This window comes from Camelus dromedarius, chromosome 12 (genome assembly GCF_036321535.1).
Source record: "Camelus dromedarius isolate mCamDro1 chromosome 12, mCamDro1.pat, whole genome shotgun sequence".
Classification (NCBI taxonomy): Eukaryota; Metazoa; Chordata; class Mammalia; order Artiodactyla; family Camelidae; genus Camelus; species Camelus dromedarius.
The window spans coordinates 39595952-39612040 of NC_087447.1; the positions used below are offsets into that span (position 1 = coordinate 39595952).

Below are 16089 nucleotides of genomic sequence, written 5' to 3' on the forward strand. Positions count from 1 at the left end.
TGAGCTGTGCAGCCTGAGGCAAGTTGTTTAACCTTTCTGGGCCTTGGTGCCCTCAACTGAACACAGAGATGACCCAGCCAGCTCATCTCAGGGGTTAATGTGAAGGTCACATGAAACAGTAAACATGACAGTTCCGTGTGACCTTAGGGAGCCGCACAGACGCTAGTGTGCAAGTTAACTATTAATGAGATCTACACATAAGTCATGAACTAGGGGAGAGAAAGAGCCTCTTTCTGAAGGACCAGCAACCAGGACTGCCTGAACAGCCACTTCCCATGAATATGTGGCCCCACTCCGAGACCCAGTGAATGCCCCACAGGACTGCAGGGCTTGGACGCTTCTCCAGAGAAAACTTGCCCTTCTCCACTCTGTCCAGGATATAGGTGAGGAACCTCCAGCAATCTGGAATTGAAGCCTTGCTTCTGACCTTATTTCTCCAATCAAGTCCCCATACAAACCACCCAACCCTTCTTTTGCTGCAGACCTCATCAATGTCACATTTCCTTAAAGCTGCGCTGGTCATATTTTCCAAACCAAAGTCAGAATCTGTAATCTGATAAAGGAATCTACGGATTTAGACCTTTGAAAGAAACTCTAAAACCATGAATATTAAATCATCCCTGGGTCCACATTTGACCAAATGCCTGTATGGAAAAGAATCAGGTTACCTGCAGAAAGTATTTGCAGCCCTTCAGTGCATGGGCTCCCTCATGCTGTGAAGACTGCTGACTCACTCCTCCACATCCGGAAAGTCCCCTGTTTTTATGCTGTTCCAGCCACTGAGCAATAAAGATTAAGGGCCGGGACACTCCGGGCAGCAAAACTCCTTGCCGTCTGGTTGAGGACCTGCCATTTTCCATGCTTGGGCACCCTTTAGGAATTCTCTCCTTCCTCGGAGCCCAAATCAAGTGTCCTCACTCTCCTCTTTCTCCAAATGTCCCGATCACCTTCCTTCACTGGCTGCCCCAACATAAAGGGCCCTGCTACATCCAGCCATGCTCGGGGAGCTCAGACTTTGAAGGGCAGCTGTTCTCAAGTTTGAGGAATTTTTTTATTTCTTCTGTGCAATAATTTTGTCAATTTTCCTAAGTGACCTGCCTAAGAATATAAAGTGGAGCCCAATCTTGGCATAACCGCTTCCGGGCAGTGGAACTGGACAATGCACCCTACCGTTTCTGAGCCTCTGTCCTGCAACTGGTGGACTCGCCGTAAGGACAATACCTGTGTCAAATGTCTGGCATGCAGCTCGTGTAACACGGCTCAGGACAGCTAGGACTAGGTGAGCTGAGGTGTGCCCTTGCTGCTCAGGTCTGCTCCCGCACCACATCACAGGACTCTTCTTCTTCCGCAAGACAGTGCTTCTCTGACATCTAAAGAGAATGACCTCCTGTCCCGCCCTCTCCACCTCAAGGCTTCTCTGGCTGTGTAACTCCTCCCTCACGGAACCCTCACACGCTCCTTCCTGCTCACAGCCCTGCTTGTTCTGGTATCCGGAACACGACAGGCATTGAACACACAACGTTTGCCTGGGAAGTCTGAACTGGCAGTGTGCCAGCTGGAGGGCAGGATGTGGCTGAGCTGCAGAGGGAGGGGGGCTAGAGGAACCTGCCACGCCCCAGGGAGGGGGCAGAGGGATCCCATCAGGCTGGATCAGGAAAACCACTCCCCATGCGCCCACAGGATCCAGCCTACAGCTCACCAAGGCCGGGTTTTCATCTGTCTAAAGCAGCAGCTGCTGAACTCGGTCTGCAGGAACTGGGCCCTGATAATGGGCGAGGTAGTTTGAAAAAGCCCACCCTGGGTGGGGGATCTTAAACTTAACGCTCAAAGTCCTTTGACATGCAACACTGAAATCATGTAGAAAGTATATTTTCAAGCATTACTGACCACTTCTAAAATAGTCTTTGTTTTTTCGATCTTCCTTTCTTCAGCCTCTGCTGTTCTCTTAGCTTCTGGTGGAGCCAAAGGTAACAGAGGGACTGACTTGCTGTTTCTCCACCAAGATAAACAACCACGACTTGAGGAAATGTCTGGCTTACACATGATCCAGAGCCAGCAGGGGGCACTCATCCCCTGAATTATTCTTCCTTTAGCTCCTTGTAGACCTATAGCCAGGCGCAGCCTACAAAAAACAGGTACTCAGCAAATACAAATGGATCCAACAACCTTGCTTAAAATCTCAGGATGTGGAGTCAACAGACCTGGATTTTAACCCCACTTCCAATGTCAGCAGGTTGCCTAACACTGGGCAGGATATGTCACAGGACTGAGTAACATAATACAGTGTTGGCCATCACCACACTGGTACTACCACTGGTAGGGGTGGCAGAGTCGTGAAGAATCTATAGTGGTGGCAAAGGTGACACCTGTGGAAATGGAGGAGTGAATTTCCAGAATGGCTGGTTCTAAGAGAGATAGTTGACTAGTTGAAAGGGGGGAGGATTGACAAAATTACTGCATTCTGACAAATCTATGTGCTTTATTTTGCAAACATAGGGTGCTGTTACAATGAACATGTAAAGGCCCTTGAGGTCCGAGGTCGCACTGAAAAAAAATCAATGCTATGTGAATGGGGTTTGTTTTTTTTTTTTTTGGCTCTCAGACTTTTTGGTGGCTTCTCAGACATTAATTTTACTATATTTTTGTTCCAACTATAGGAAAATGTAAAGTTGTCTTCTAAAATAAATTTAGCTGGTACATTTAAACAAATTTGGATATACAATCCTTAAAATTTAACATCAAACATTAACCATGCTAATTTGTTCGGGCGAAGCTTACAAAGGGACAGATAATTAAGGGTCGTAAACAAATTCAACTTTGGAGTCTCCAAATCTTTGCTACATACAGACAGGTACACATAGCTCTCCCTACTTCTTTGCAATGGCTTAGGCTCAATGGAATCATGGGGCTATGGGAAGTGCTGGCAAAACCCAAACAAATAAATGAATGAGCTAGGTTCAGAGGGAACTACTTTTCGTTAGTGATTTCTTTCGTCCATATTTATCACAGCCCTATGAGGTAGGTAATTCTATTTCTTTCTACAGAAGAGGCTTGGAGAGATCGCTTTCTTACAGCTAATCAAAGGCTGTGGCCAGGTCTGAACCCTTCTCTGCCTGGCCTGTTTCCCAAGAGGACAGAAGGCACAAATACACACTTGGGGAGCAACAGAGCCCAGCGGAGAATCTCGTTGGCCCAGCCCTCGGTCCAGGGCGGCCTTGCTCACTCCCAGCTACTTGGAAATTCATTCACTCTCTAGTTTCCTACATTTGTCACCACTGAAGTCATGTGTTGGGATCTTTTTATTCATCAGTAGAAGATCAAATTCATTTAAACCATCCCGATTACTATGTGCAATTCTCAGCGTACATGAAGCACACATTTCTGGACTCTAGTCCAAGGACTCGGTGAGCCCTGCCTTTCTAAACTATCCACGAGCTTTCACTTACTGCTTTCTGCACATCAGCGAGTCACCGCCTCTGGAATTCTCCTCTCCCACACCTTCCCCTGCCTCTGTCCACCCCTGCCTCTCGGCATAAGGGCTACCTCCTCAAAGAAGACTGCCCAGTTCCCTGTCCATCACTCACAGCAGCCACTATTCCTCCTTCCTAGCAGTCACCACACTTCGCGGGGACGTGTGATTAATGAGACGTTACCCTCCCCCAGGGCAGAGCCAGTGGCGGTCCCCCCTTGGGACAGCACCTTGAATATGCAAATGCTCCTAAATGTTCATAGAATGGACTGAATGAATCTATCAGTGATTCACAATGTGAGGCCCACTCAACACTAACAACAACAAAAAGAGGGCTGAGCATCCTGGGCCCTAGCAGGTCCATAACTTAAGAGGAAGCCACCATGAGGGGGCTGCCCTAGGCTTTTTTAATTAAAAAACCTTTTTTATTCTGATTATATTGAGTCTTTTTAACAAGGATAATAACTAACATCTTGGGACTTTTGCGTCCTACTGTCTTGGAGTTCTATTCCTAAAAAAATGGTCACAAGCAAAGACAGAGATTTGTTCACACGGGAGGCAGGCAGACTGAGCACATAATTCATGAGCGCTTCACAATTGGTGGTGGTTTACAGTAGTGAGAAGAGTACACTGAAACAGAAGATCTGGGCTCCCGGTCCTTCCACTTATTGGCTAAATATCCTAAGTCAGTTAATGTGTCTGGGCCTCATTTTCTTCACCTGTAAAATGGGGGAAACAGGATCTACTTCAACAGCACTTTGAGGACAAAATGAAATAAGCAACCACGAAGTACTCTGTGAGCAGCGAGGTGTCTCACACACGTGGGGTACAGAAAGCTGAGGCACCATCTTGGCCAGAGCCCAGCCTCCAGCCAGAGGATCACCTACACTCCTGGAAAGAAGAGGAAGCCAAGAACCATGAAGGTAATCCTCTGCTGGTTTATTTCAGTGCTCCCACAGACTGGGATTTAAGCTCTCACCCCATCATCCTTCTTGTAAAGCCACTCAAGACACCTGAGAAGAGTGATCCAGTGGCCTTCTCCCTGTTCTCAATAATCTCATTTTCCTGTACCTGCCTCGATGGGCCCAGAGACCTACTCTATACCTCTTTCTTCATTTTCCCCTAATTTTTGAGCAGGCTCTATTTTTCCCTACCGCCCGGCATTCATAATTCAGAGAGAGAAATGTCAGGGGGCCCCATGTGGGTTCCTGCATCTCCACTCTGGTGATGGCTGGTGGAAACCCCTCTGCCCATGGCGCCTCCCCTATCCTACCATCAGAGGCTTTCCACCGAGCTCAAGTACAAATACTCCTGGGAGAGGTCACCTCCAATCATTCAGTGTCTGAGTTACTCACAACAGACGGTAAGCATTCATGACACTTTTTCCTGGTAACAGAATGACAGCAAGGTAGAAAACACAGAGTCAGTAGGACAACACCTAAGTGCTTCTGGAAGTCCCGGAGAGCAGCGGGGTGGGGTGGGGTAGAGTATAGGAAGCAACTGGTGAAGATCCCAAGGCAAACTCATGATTTCTTCAGTCTTTGCCTTGGGCTCACCCACACACAGATGCAATGCCCATACTCACAGCCAAGGAGTGGGAGTGAAGGAAGGGCCTTGGGCTTGTTGGGTGGGAAGGATGGGAGGCTCACATATGTAGGGGAGACCGTGGGCCTGGCTGAGAAACGGTGGGATGATGGGCACTAGACGGGGCAGGGAGACAGGAAGGAAGAAAAATGACAAGTGGAGTCCAGATGTCAACACTATTGGCATTAATGGTAATACTAATCATCGCAGTCCACATCAGGCTGCTCAAGTACTGTCCTGTTACTTCTCCCTCAGAAAGTAACAACTTGCTATTTTGAGAAAGTATAGAATACTGGCTAAACGTCCAGGCTTGAGTTTTAAAGACACAAGTGTTAATCTCTAATCCATCAGATATTAACTGTGTGACTGTAGGGAAGTTACTTCACCTCTCTGTTTCCTCATGTATCAGACAGCACCTACCCTCATGGGGTTTTGTGAGGGTAAAATGAGATCATATCTATAAGTTGCTTTGCCCAGTACCAGCCACAGGGCAGGGCTCAAGAAATGTTACATTTTATCAAAGGTAAGAGCCCATTAAGGTCCTTCTCTTCAGCTCCAGTAACCCCTGGAGTTTGAGGTCCAGAGCATCCACAACTATTCAGGTCTCAAGTTCTACACAGTTGTCAGTAGAAATACTTTCTTAACCACAGGGCTGCCTGGTTGTTCTTCCCTAGGTCTGTGTTCATGCGGATTATGTGTCAGGCCCGAGGGCAGGGGAAGAGGAGCAAATCCTGGGTTCGAGACACCTGTCTGAGCATACTTACCGAGTCTGGGTCTCGCTGCTGTTCGAGGAAAGCTGAGAATTCCACCAGGCGGAGCTTGGTTGTGCCAATGGAACGGCCCTGCCAGGCGGGGACCGAGGGAGCTGGGGCTGACGCAGGCTCAAACCCTGGAATACCAATCCATCGTCACCTTAAACCCGACGCTCGCCTTCCCTGGGGCTCAGGCATTGGCAGGGCCCTACAAAACGGACAACCCAGGAGGGAAGGCCAACACCCCCCGCCCATGGTTCAGGGGGAGCTGAGTCAGGCAGTGGTGGGTGCTGACCGAGGATCCCGGAAGCACAATGCACATGGCTCCTCATAAACCCAGCGCCAGCCCAGGTTAAGGGCTGTGGCGTGAGGATACCTAATCCTGGACAAAGGGGCCCTGCTGGCGACCAAGGCAAGAGTGGAAGGGGAGCTGGCAAAGGTCTCCTGGTGAGGCAGGGAGGAGTGGGCACTTCTTGGGTTGGTCCATCTCTTCCTAAGACCATGGTCACCTGCACTGTGGAACAGCCTCTTGGAATGCTCTGTGGTGCTGGAGCAGAGGGACACGTGAATGCATCTCAGGCTGGGGACTTTATAATGCAGACAGTCCCACGTCTGTGTGTGTGTGGGCTGGGAGGAAGCTGGCGGGCCGGCCAGGTTCATGTTTCCTAGTTGGGCTTCGCGTAAGCTCTCCTTTAAAGAAAGGGTATTAGGTACAGAATATATTTTGCTAAGAAAGGGTGAATAGAACCCTGTCTGCCCTTAAGACTGAGACTGCCCAATGTGGCCCGTTTATAACAAGGCAGGAACCACAGCAACCCCTTCCAAGGATGACCCAGGGTCATGAATGAAAGTGATCAGGCTTCCTGTTTCTTTAAAAACCCATCAGAAGAGCTCTCAGGAGATGACTGACGGGCATGAGGACCCAGCAGAGGACACCTCTGTGGCCCTCCTGGGTCCCGGCTAACCCTGCCTTAAGGAGGGTGGCAGCGAGAAGGGGGCGTCCAGGGCTCTTCAAGTGAGGGGGAGATGTGCGGCTGTGTAATAAAGAGATACGGTCCTGCAGACACTCACCTGGAATGGGGGCTGTGACCGCTGGCTGGATGGGGTAGGCCTGCTGCACGAAGGGCTTGACGCTGGAGACAGAGGATGGAGAGAGTCAGAAACCATGTCTGTAGCAACAGCTACTCCCCAGGCCAGGCCCTGGCCTCCCAGGGCTGGGGACCCACCTGGGGTCCTCCCACTGTAAGGGTCCCTGCCTGCAGGAAGTAGCACAGACCATGCAGAGACAGTTCTGTCTCCAATGTAGAGGGGCCAGCAGGGTGCTGGGACCACACCAGCAAGTCTCATGCCGGTTCAGTAGGACGAGACAAACAGACAAGCTGCACAGGCAGCCTCACTTTCCCCTGCCGTCGTATCTACCTCTCACCCCCTCTTCTCTCCCTGCAGAGACTGAGGTCAGCGGTCGCCATTTCCAGCCAAGGTTCAGGATGTGTTTCAGGCTCTCCTTCTCTAGGCCCTATAGCTCAAGTCCTTCTGAGAATACATGGGCAGGATTTCCTTTCTACTTTTATGCCCAGACCGCCCTTATCTTCCGGCTTACTGAGCTTGCTTCCTTTGCCCTCAAAGCATCAGCAGGACTCTGTTATCAGCTGCCCCCACCGCAGCAAAAGCCAGAATAAAATGGGTATAGGGTGACCTCCGCTGCCCTCTCTCGGGCAGGCACTTTTGGGAGGATTCCAGGCTCCGCCATTCAAAGCCACGAAGGGCTGGAGACTCCCTTCCTGTTTCCAGCTGCGTAACCACTAATACTGCTCCCACGAAGGCGGAAGTGAGGTGTTTACACGTCTCCCGTCTCCCGGATCCGAGCAGTCTCTTTCCGGCTACTGGGCTCAGTAGCTAACTCTACCCTGGGGGCATGGGGCGGGGGGGGGGGCACTGTGAACGACCCCTTGTTGTCAGTGCCGGCCCCTCCTCAGACTTACTCTTGTGAGGATCCAGGCTGCCCTGTTTGTATCATTCCCGGCCAGAACTGGAAGGCAAAATGCAAGAAGCTTCAGGGTTATGAGTTCACCTCAAAGCACAGTTCAGGGTGTCTATGCACCGCATCCCCTGCTAAAGACAGTGGGTTCAGATCATCCACCAGCTGCAGAGTGACTTTCCCTAAATGCAGATATGCTCACTGCTGTGCAGAAGACTGCAACCTATGGCTCCCTCTCACGCTTTCTCCAGATAATCTCCCTGAGGGCAGGGACCAGGCAGCAGGTGTTCTCCTGACACCCAGTGGAGATCTGGGCACACTGCAAGGGCTCACAAATAATTCACCTGCCTGCTTTATCGTGTGCCATCCTTCTCCCCCTCCCCTCCATTTTGAAACACTCCGTGTAACATTCTGCCTCCACAGCTCACAGCACGGGGAGAAGACAAAGCTCAGAACAAGAGGCCAGGAGCTCTGAGCAACAGTGCAGACACCTCCCTTGCTGTGAGCTTTTCTGAGGTTTCTGGTGCCTGCTGACCCCCTGCAGGAGGCATGATGTAAAGGGACTCGGACAGCCCTGGGTTTGAGTCCTGACACTGCTGTCCACGTGATTATGATCAAGTTACCCAAACCCTTGTTTTGTTGCTAATTAACCTCAGTTGTTTCATCTGTAAAATGGCAATAACAGTGGGAGGCATTTAAGATTATTGTGAGAATTAAATGAGATCATAACATTAAGCTTCTCAGCCCTTGGCAGGAGCAAAATGAAAATGGTAATAGAATACTTTGTCCCTTTAGGGGCTAGTTGCCATAAAGTGACCCTGAGGACACAGGAACAGAGACCAAGGGCCAGAAAAAAGAGCAGAAGAGGCAGGTCACAACCCAGATGGGTGCCCCAAAGGTGATACACTTAAGGCCATGTCTTCAGAGGTAAGATCCTCCCCCTTCGTCCCCGCACCCCCAGATCCCTGTTTTCTTTCACAATGTTGCACCCAGCATCAGCATACCACAAGGTGGTAGCTCCCCTCTTACTCCTGACCCAATTAACAAGTGCCAGGTGGATGGCTTCCTGCTGGGCCATGCCAACCCCACGCGCCCAGGGGCCATCATTACCAGGACCAGATTGTGACTTACCCCCGGTGCCCCCGGGAAGGTGGGGCGTGGAATCCCAGGCAGCCCCAGCTTGTTGTGAATGGCCGTGGCCGAGACGATCTGGGCTGACGACATGGCGGCCATGTGCTGTAGGGCCTTATCCTTTGCAGTCTGATCCTTGAAGGTGACAGTGACACACACACTTAATACACAGTGCGTGGCTACCAGGCAGCTTAAACAGCACAGCCACGAGCACGGGGACTAAAATACAGAGCCACAAGAGAGGCCGGAAAAGCAAACATGCACTGATAAATAAACACAGCCAGAAGGCTAAAACACACTCAATCTACCATAACACTGAACAGTTACTGAGAACACCCAGTGGCAAGGTTTTTAAAAACAAAAATTTTTTTAATCCGTTTTCCAACAGAATGGGAAGACTCTGAGAAGAGTGGACAATGTATTTATTTTTCCAGCTTCCAAAGGGAGCTGTCTCCAGTCACTTAATACACTCAAGGAAAGAAAGAGAGGCCCTGCTTTCAAGCACACAGCTGGGATGAGGGGCGAGAGAAGAGGCGTGGTTGTGGGTCTGGGGTAGGAACCTCCGCAGAGGGCGGGGAGGCCCGTCTGTGTGCGCTGTCCCGGAGCCACAGTCCTGGGGCTGCTGGACTCATGCGCAGCCTGGGGGCCCTGCAGACAGCTGGTGGGGGGGGGGTGCTCAGAAGCAGCGGGGCGGCGGGCGGGCAACGACGGGCCAAGCAGCATGCTTGCGGGGGGCATGCTTTCTCAGGATCCCCGCCTGGGTCGAAGACCACGCGGGTTCTTTCTATAGCCGAGGACACAGGGGACACTACCAGGTAAGTGGCTTCTCCTTTTCCTAAATGGGTCTTTTCTAGAAAAGCCAAGGCTGATGACACAAAGCTAGCCAAAAAGTCTGCCAAGCAACAGCTAAAATACAGAATGCTCAATTTGGTGAAAATACTTACCATGCTTGTTACCTGGATACAACAATAAACAATTTGTTAAAAGAATTGCGTACAAAGGTAGGGTTATTTTTCTTCTTAGTTAAAAAATATAGATGAATACAAACACATGATATTTGAGTACAATAAAATGCACAGGAGTGTGGGGTTTTTTTTTCTTCCACATTTCAGAGGAAATGTGTGACCCAGATAACTGTCTAGAAGGGCAACTACCAACAACCCCAACTCCCAACTCCCTCAAGCTGGTTCTGTGGCTTCCCCAGTACAGATGGAGACATGGTCAGACCCCTGGTGTGTGACAGGCCCTGATGGTGCAGGCCGGGCTCACGCTTGGCACACATGCCAAGGCTCCTGGCTGCTGGCAGAAGGTCTGTACAATCTCTACCAGGCCCAGACTCCATCAAAGAGGAACAAGGTAAAAGGAGTGCTCTCCACAGCTGCCATTCAGAGTTCAGACAGTGAGTGAAGGTCAATGGGAGCTTCAGGCGGAGACACTGAGTACCAGCTGATAAGTGGCTTCAGTGTTTGCAGATTTACCCAAAGGTGATGAATAAACATGCTGAGGTGCCAAAGTCAAGGCCAAAAGTAGGGGGGGGGGGGGAATAATCACAGCCTACAAGACAAAGTACACTGGGGAGTTCTAAGGATGATCAATCAGGTGCCCCCAAGGAGATACCACTTTGCCCCATAACTGCCAGGAACATCATGTGAATTTTCAAAAACACTTAATATTAACCCTTGAAAAATAACCTAACTCTTGCATAAATTTTTATATTTTATATGTTTCTCTGGCTTTCAGCAGAAAAAATTATGAGCCTCATCTACCGGTTGTTTGGGGATACACATGGTCAAGACTATCTGTAAGGCATAGGCTGCAGCTGAAGGACACCACGGAGGCCTCAGGTGCCTGCAGGATTACCGGTCCCCAGTTCTAGAGTGATGCCTTTGCTGCCTCTGGTCAGATGGCATTCCTCAAGGTGAAGCTCCATTTGCTAATCTGCTGAATGCTCTAACCTAAAGCTAGCTTCCTCTGAGAACCTTTTTTAAAAGATGTGGAACATTTCAGTCACTGAGATGCCAGGAAAAATGACAAATTTTGAAGTCAGTGGAATTCTGGGATAAACGGACTACGTGTGTGCAAATACCCTATAGCAAAACTGAGCTGGACACACACAGATCTCAGTGCCCATCAGTCTTCCCTTGGCTGGTCCCACGGTTCCACCTGTCCCACCATCCCCTCTGAGGGTAATCCAGGTGTAATCAGCGGAAACCACGGCTCAGCCACACTTACTCCCTCCTCCGTCAAGAGCACCCTGACATCAGTACCAGCTCATGGGTTTCTCGTTGGACCAGTTACCTTGGACTTCAGCCCCCACGCCATCTAACCCCTAATCAGAGATCATCAGCGCCCTCAAGGTGGTTTCCGAACCTGAAGGGATACCTATGCCAAGGTGGTAGGAGTAACCACAGGCGTGTTCCCCAATGAGCTTTAAGCCTTAAGACCTTGCCAGGGCTCAGGCAGGGGGAGCCAAGGAAATGGCAGCCCAGGCTTCTGGCCTGCCTGGCTAATGCACACTCAGGAGTAACTACAAAGGAGCCATGGGCTTGGCTCTATTTCAAAAGTACGTCATGAAGCCTGAGGGTGTTTATGGAATGCTGATGACAGGGGTGGTTCTGCTCACCCAAATACAAAGTGTGTCTGTGCACACTTGGGTGGAGTGACCAGGAATCATTAAGTCCAGGTGCAAATGGAAATAAGGCCCTACATCTCCACGATCCACTCTCATTCTCTTAGAGTCGCTGGAGACGCTTCCCTTTGCTAGGCTGATTGAAAAGGTCTTCAGAATGTTCACAGAAGTTTGATCCTTTTCTAACAGGGAAATCAGTAAATGAGCAAAGGAGAAATGTCACCACCTTGCTGTTGATGTCACGTAGCTTCAGATACACAGCTTCAGAATATGGCCTTTTTCTTCTGTCAATATAGTCAGGTTTGACTCTCCTATTACCCAGCACTGCACCAGGTACCCAAATGAGAACACAGGTTCAAAAGCAGGAGAGCAAGTCAATTGCTTCTTACTGCACCAACTTGCTCTGGGTCAATAAAACGCCTATCTGCTGGGGAGGCTGGACTCCTGGTTCCAAACCTGACTTCTACCTGACATTAATGGGCTGTATTACTTTGGACATGTCACTTAGCACTAATTTTCTTCATCTACAAAGGTAAGAGTTCCACTTTATTCTCTAAAGATCTTCTGGTTCTAAAAGTATTTGCACCTCTGAGTGTGAGTTCCATTATAAGCAAATACATCTTAATACATATAGCCAAAAAACCACTAGTGAAAAGATAGCAGGATGGTAAAATCTAGGCAGCTCTCAGCCGCCTGTCCTAATAGAGAGAAAGCCAAGTGCGGAGAGAAAATTTCATCTCAAGTAGAGGTTTTTTCTGCACTTGACCTACCTATTTGAGAATAGGCAATTTTCTACAAATGGACTAAAATGTCTACACCAGTGATTTCTTGCCTTTTGTAGTGGAGACACACTCATTACTCATTTAATTCTGTAACGTCTCCTTTCTATCTATGACATACATTGTAAAACTAAGAAGATTATAACTTTTGGCTTAAAATCTAAAGTAACCCTGCAAATATTAAGTATCACCAGGGAAATCTCTAAATCAGAACTGAGAGCTCGGCTGTAGACCTACTTATCCTGAAATGGGAGTACAGAAGGACACTGAGCTGAGAGAGTCAATGGAAGGATCTCTAAATTGTCATTTTCAGCCTACATGCCTGGCTTTGAAGAAATTATAACTCTCAGTGTCACACCTGAGTAAATGGCTTCTGGGTGTCACTCTAGTCTAATATCCTGGACTTGTAAACATTCTACTTCATCCACACCACTCACCCCCAGAATAAATGGGGGGGGTGTTAATCTATTCAAACAACGGTAGCTTAAGCTTAAATAAAGTAAAAAATACATGCTACATTTGTACACCACATTAATTTCATTCTAAGATGTTTTCACACTAGTATTTCTGAGATGTGGAAGAGATTTACAAAGGATGAGCACACTGTTTTATCTAGAAAAATTGTTCTCAGGTCAAGACCGAGTTATCTTCTACGATGTCTTGGATTACAGGAAATCCTCTGGGTGTGTGCATGTGTACATATGAGCATGCACGAAGAAAAATGCGTCACAGGAAAGAGCTTGGACAACTTCGTTTTTACTGATTTTAAGCCCCTCTATCCCTGAGACTACAAAGAATGAGGCCACAAAAGGCTGAATGTTTGGGGAGTGGGGGGAAAAAGGCAAATCTCCCCTTTCCAATGAAACCCTAACTCAAGTCCATACCCTGGAATGTGGACAGTATGTATGGAGCAGGAAGCATGGGTCTAAGACTGCCGATAGAGGGCAAGAACAAACGGCCATCTGACCGAGAACAAGGGCAGGTGAAGCTCCAACCTGGGTGCAGGTCTCAGCACCCACCCGACTTTCTTCCTGCACAATTCCTGGCACCCCATGCTGTCAGTGGCCTCACTACCTCAGCCTCATGGGGTCCAGCAGGCTGTGGCATGCATGAACTCCTCAGCATGAAGCCTTTCAAACTGTTATTGTTACTAAGTAAACAGGTTTTCATATTTCATGAAGTAGAACAAGGCTGACACTACGACTCTGGGCTCAGCTGACTGCCTCCTTTCTATGGCTGAAATGTACACAACGTTTGGAAAATGTCTTGGTGTAATATCCATGGCAGGAGGGCAGCCTATCAGATGCACATGGCTGGAGGAGGGTGCTCTTCAAACTCAAGGACATTTCACGAATCAGTCTCTGAATGGTATGGGGCTTGTCCTCCTCTGTTTCCTCAGCTTTTGGTTATTCAGGGGAATCGATTATTTCATAACTTTAAGGCATTAACCATAAACAAATTTTAAAGATAATATACTAAAAGATCACCTGCTTGCATATACAATATTATAGTGGCCATATGTGAAATCTGAATGAACTAGTATACTAAATCAATATCCTCCTATTTATTCTGGGGCCATCATTTCAGAATGTAAAGACTAATTAATTCATATGGAAGTCCACAATACATCAGGAAAGATATGTAAAGTGAAGAAAAAAAAAAAAGACCATGGAGTCAAAAACTCTTGACAGCTATTAAATGTTTTTCTCCAAATATACTTTTCTCAGCAATATAAAAATATAGTGCAAGAGAGGAAAGATAGCAATTTGCTTGAAAAATCACTCTTTCAGAAAAAAGACAAAACGCAGAATACTTTCCTAAGAAGTGATTTTGCAGATGTTGTTTCTAATCTTGCTCTATCTGGATTCACATGACCTCTGCAATTATCAGCAGTAGCTCCTAAGTAGATCAACATAACAAAGGTCTATGATGGTTTTGGAGAAAGGACGGAGGGCACTTGAATTTTCCTAGCCATGATCTCTAATTTGCTTATTATTAGAGAAAGCAGGAGTAAATACAAAAGGGCCTATTTTGGTCGGGCAACAGCTAATGCCGAGGGAGAAGGCACATTCAAACTTCTCCTGACTTGCCGTGTAATGAGTAGCAATTAATTCATCTTATTGTATTTCCAAACGCCAAAGACTCCATTCACATCAAAGAAAAATTTTTCAAGGCTTTTACCATTGTCCATTTTTAAATGTACTGGGCTATATTTAGCATTTTATGATTGTCAATAGTGTTTCCTTTAATTCTGATGGGGTGCTCAGCACCATAAAGGATTGCAGACGAAGAGCCAGGTGATTCGTTGGTGTGCCTCATGACTCTCCTGCAGGAAGCCTGGGATTCAGGTCAGCTAAAGCCAGGTCTGGGTACTGGAGAGAAGGCACCCTTCAGACCTTAGCCTCTTCCCCCTGGGAGGTGACAGCAAGAGGAAGGAGACATATCTCCCCTTGAAAAGAGTGCCAGCTCCCACCACTCATCTTCTCTGTTTAACTCAAACTACAGACACAATGAAAACAGCTCAGTTGAGGGAGACAATGCAAAAGCATCTTGATCCAGGGCAGCGAGCCCTCATCTTCATCTTCAACCAGCAAGCACCCTGTAAGGAGGCAGCATGAACTTGGGCTGTGGTGCCAGAGAGCCCTGGGATCAAATTAAGACTTGTGACCTTGGGTGGAGTCCCTGAGCCATTCCAAGCCTCTGCTTCCTTATTTGCAAAGTGAGCACAAGAGCACCCACCCTCAGGAGGGCTCTGAGAACTGCATGGAGCACTTTGCACAATGGACTTGCAGTCTATGGGGCCCACATGACCGACCACCCAGGCTCAAGCGTGCTCGAGACCTAAAATGCACAGGAGCCCTGGTCCTGAGTACATAACCTCTGGACTCAGTATGAGGCTAGGGCACTGCTCACAGTGGAAGCTGCTTAACAACGGGATTTCTCTGGGAAGGATGAAAATGTAGAGTGAGGCTGTTTCTGTTGTCCCTAAAAGAAAAAATCCAGACCTGGCTCAGTTCACATTGGAAGGTAAATGCAGTCGGTCCTCCAGCTTACACTGCAAGGTTTGCGTCATCACACCGTCAATGGGAGGCTCTGATTCCATCACATCCAGGCACGAGAAATTCAGTGTCTCCAGTCTCAGTTTTAACCCGGTTAAATTAAAAACGAGGTAATGAAAATATTGTTGAGGAGAAAGGGTACATGTCATGAATGCAAAAGAACTCCCCGAAGATTGGGGGATGCCAGGAAAGGCGGTGCATCACTCCCCGAATCCTGCGACAAGGCCAAGTGTCTTGGTGCTGGCGCGGAGACAAAGAAGGTGCTTGTTTCAGGCTTCTTTTGCCTTGTGTACTGCTGACAGCCAGCGTTTGAAGGAGCAAAGTGGCTCAGAGGGCCATGGGGAGCATCACTGGATGAAGTGAAGCGTGTCTTCCCTGTGGACAGGCCCATCCTGGATGGAATCCGTGGTGACACAGCTGGGATTCAGCAGTGTGGATGCAGCAAAGCCCCAGCAAAGTTCTTGAACTCCTCAAGAGAATTAAATCAACAATTTGAACTTTAAGCTCTCTGCTTATTGGAAGGAACAGCAGATTGGAAAGAATGGCCTGTTCAGAAATCAAATCACAAAGGCCACCAGGGCGAGAATGAAGAAAATGGCCCCGGGGAGCACATGGAGCTCGTAAATTAGTCACCAACGACTGGACACAATCAGAGGAACTCAGGCCTTTTTCTGCTCTGCTGGGATGATGCAGTGTCAGCAAGTACAG

The 16089-nt window shown here is 48.4% G+C and overlaps 1 protein-coding gene across 6 annotated transcripts in view; it reads right to left on the reverse strand.

The window, feature by feature from the left end:
- TEAD1 (TEA domain transcription factor 1) overlaps positions 1 to 16089 on the reverse strand; it is a 244209-nt gene that overhangs the window by 45955 nt on the left and 182165 nt on the right. For 5 of the 6 annotated variants that reach the window (XM_031460006.2, XM_064492570.1, XM_064492569.1 and 2 more), the window contains 4 exons: positions 8915 to 9049; positions 7788 to 7834; positions 6877 to 6938; positions 5818 to 5942 (listed from right to left, as the gene is read on the reverse strand). In XM_031460006.2, the coding sequence (XP_031315866.1) occupies positions 5818 to 5942; positions 6877 to 6938; positions 7788 to 7834; positions 8915 to 9049 (369 nt within the window). Of the gene's footprint in view, positions 1 to 5817; positions 5943 to 6876; positions 6939 to 7787; positions 7835 to 8914; positions 9050 to 9858; positions 12421 to 16089 lie in introns of those variants that run through there. The other variant, XM_031460000.2, reaches the window with a different exon arrangement.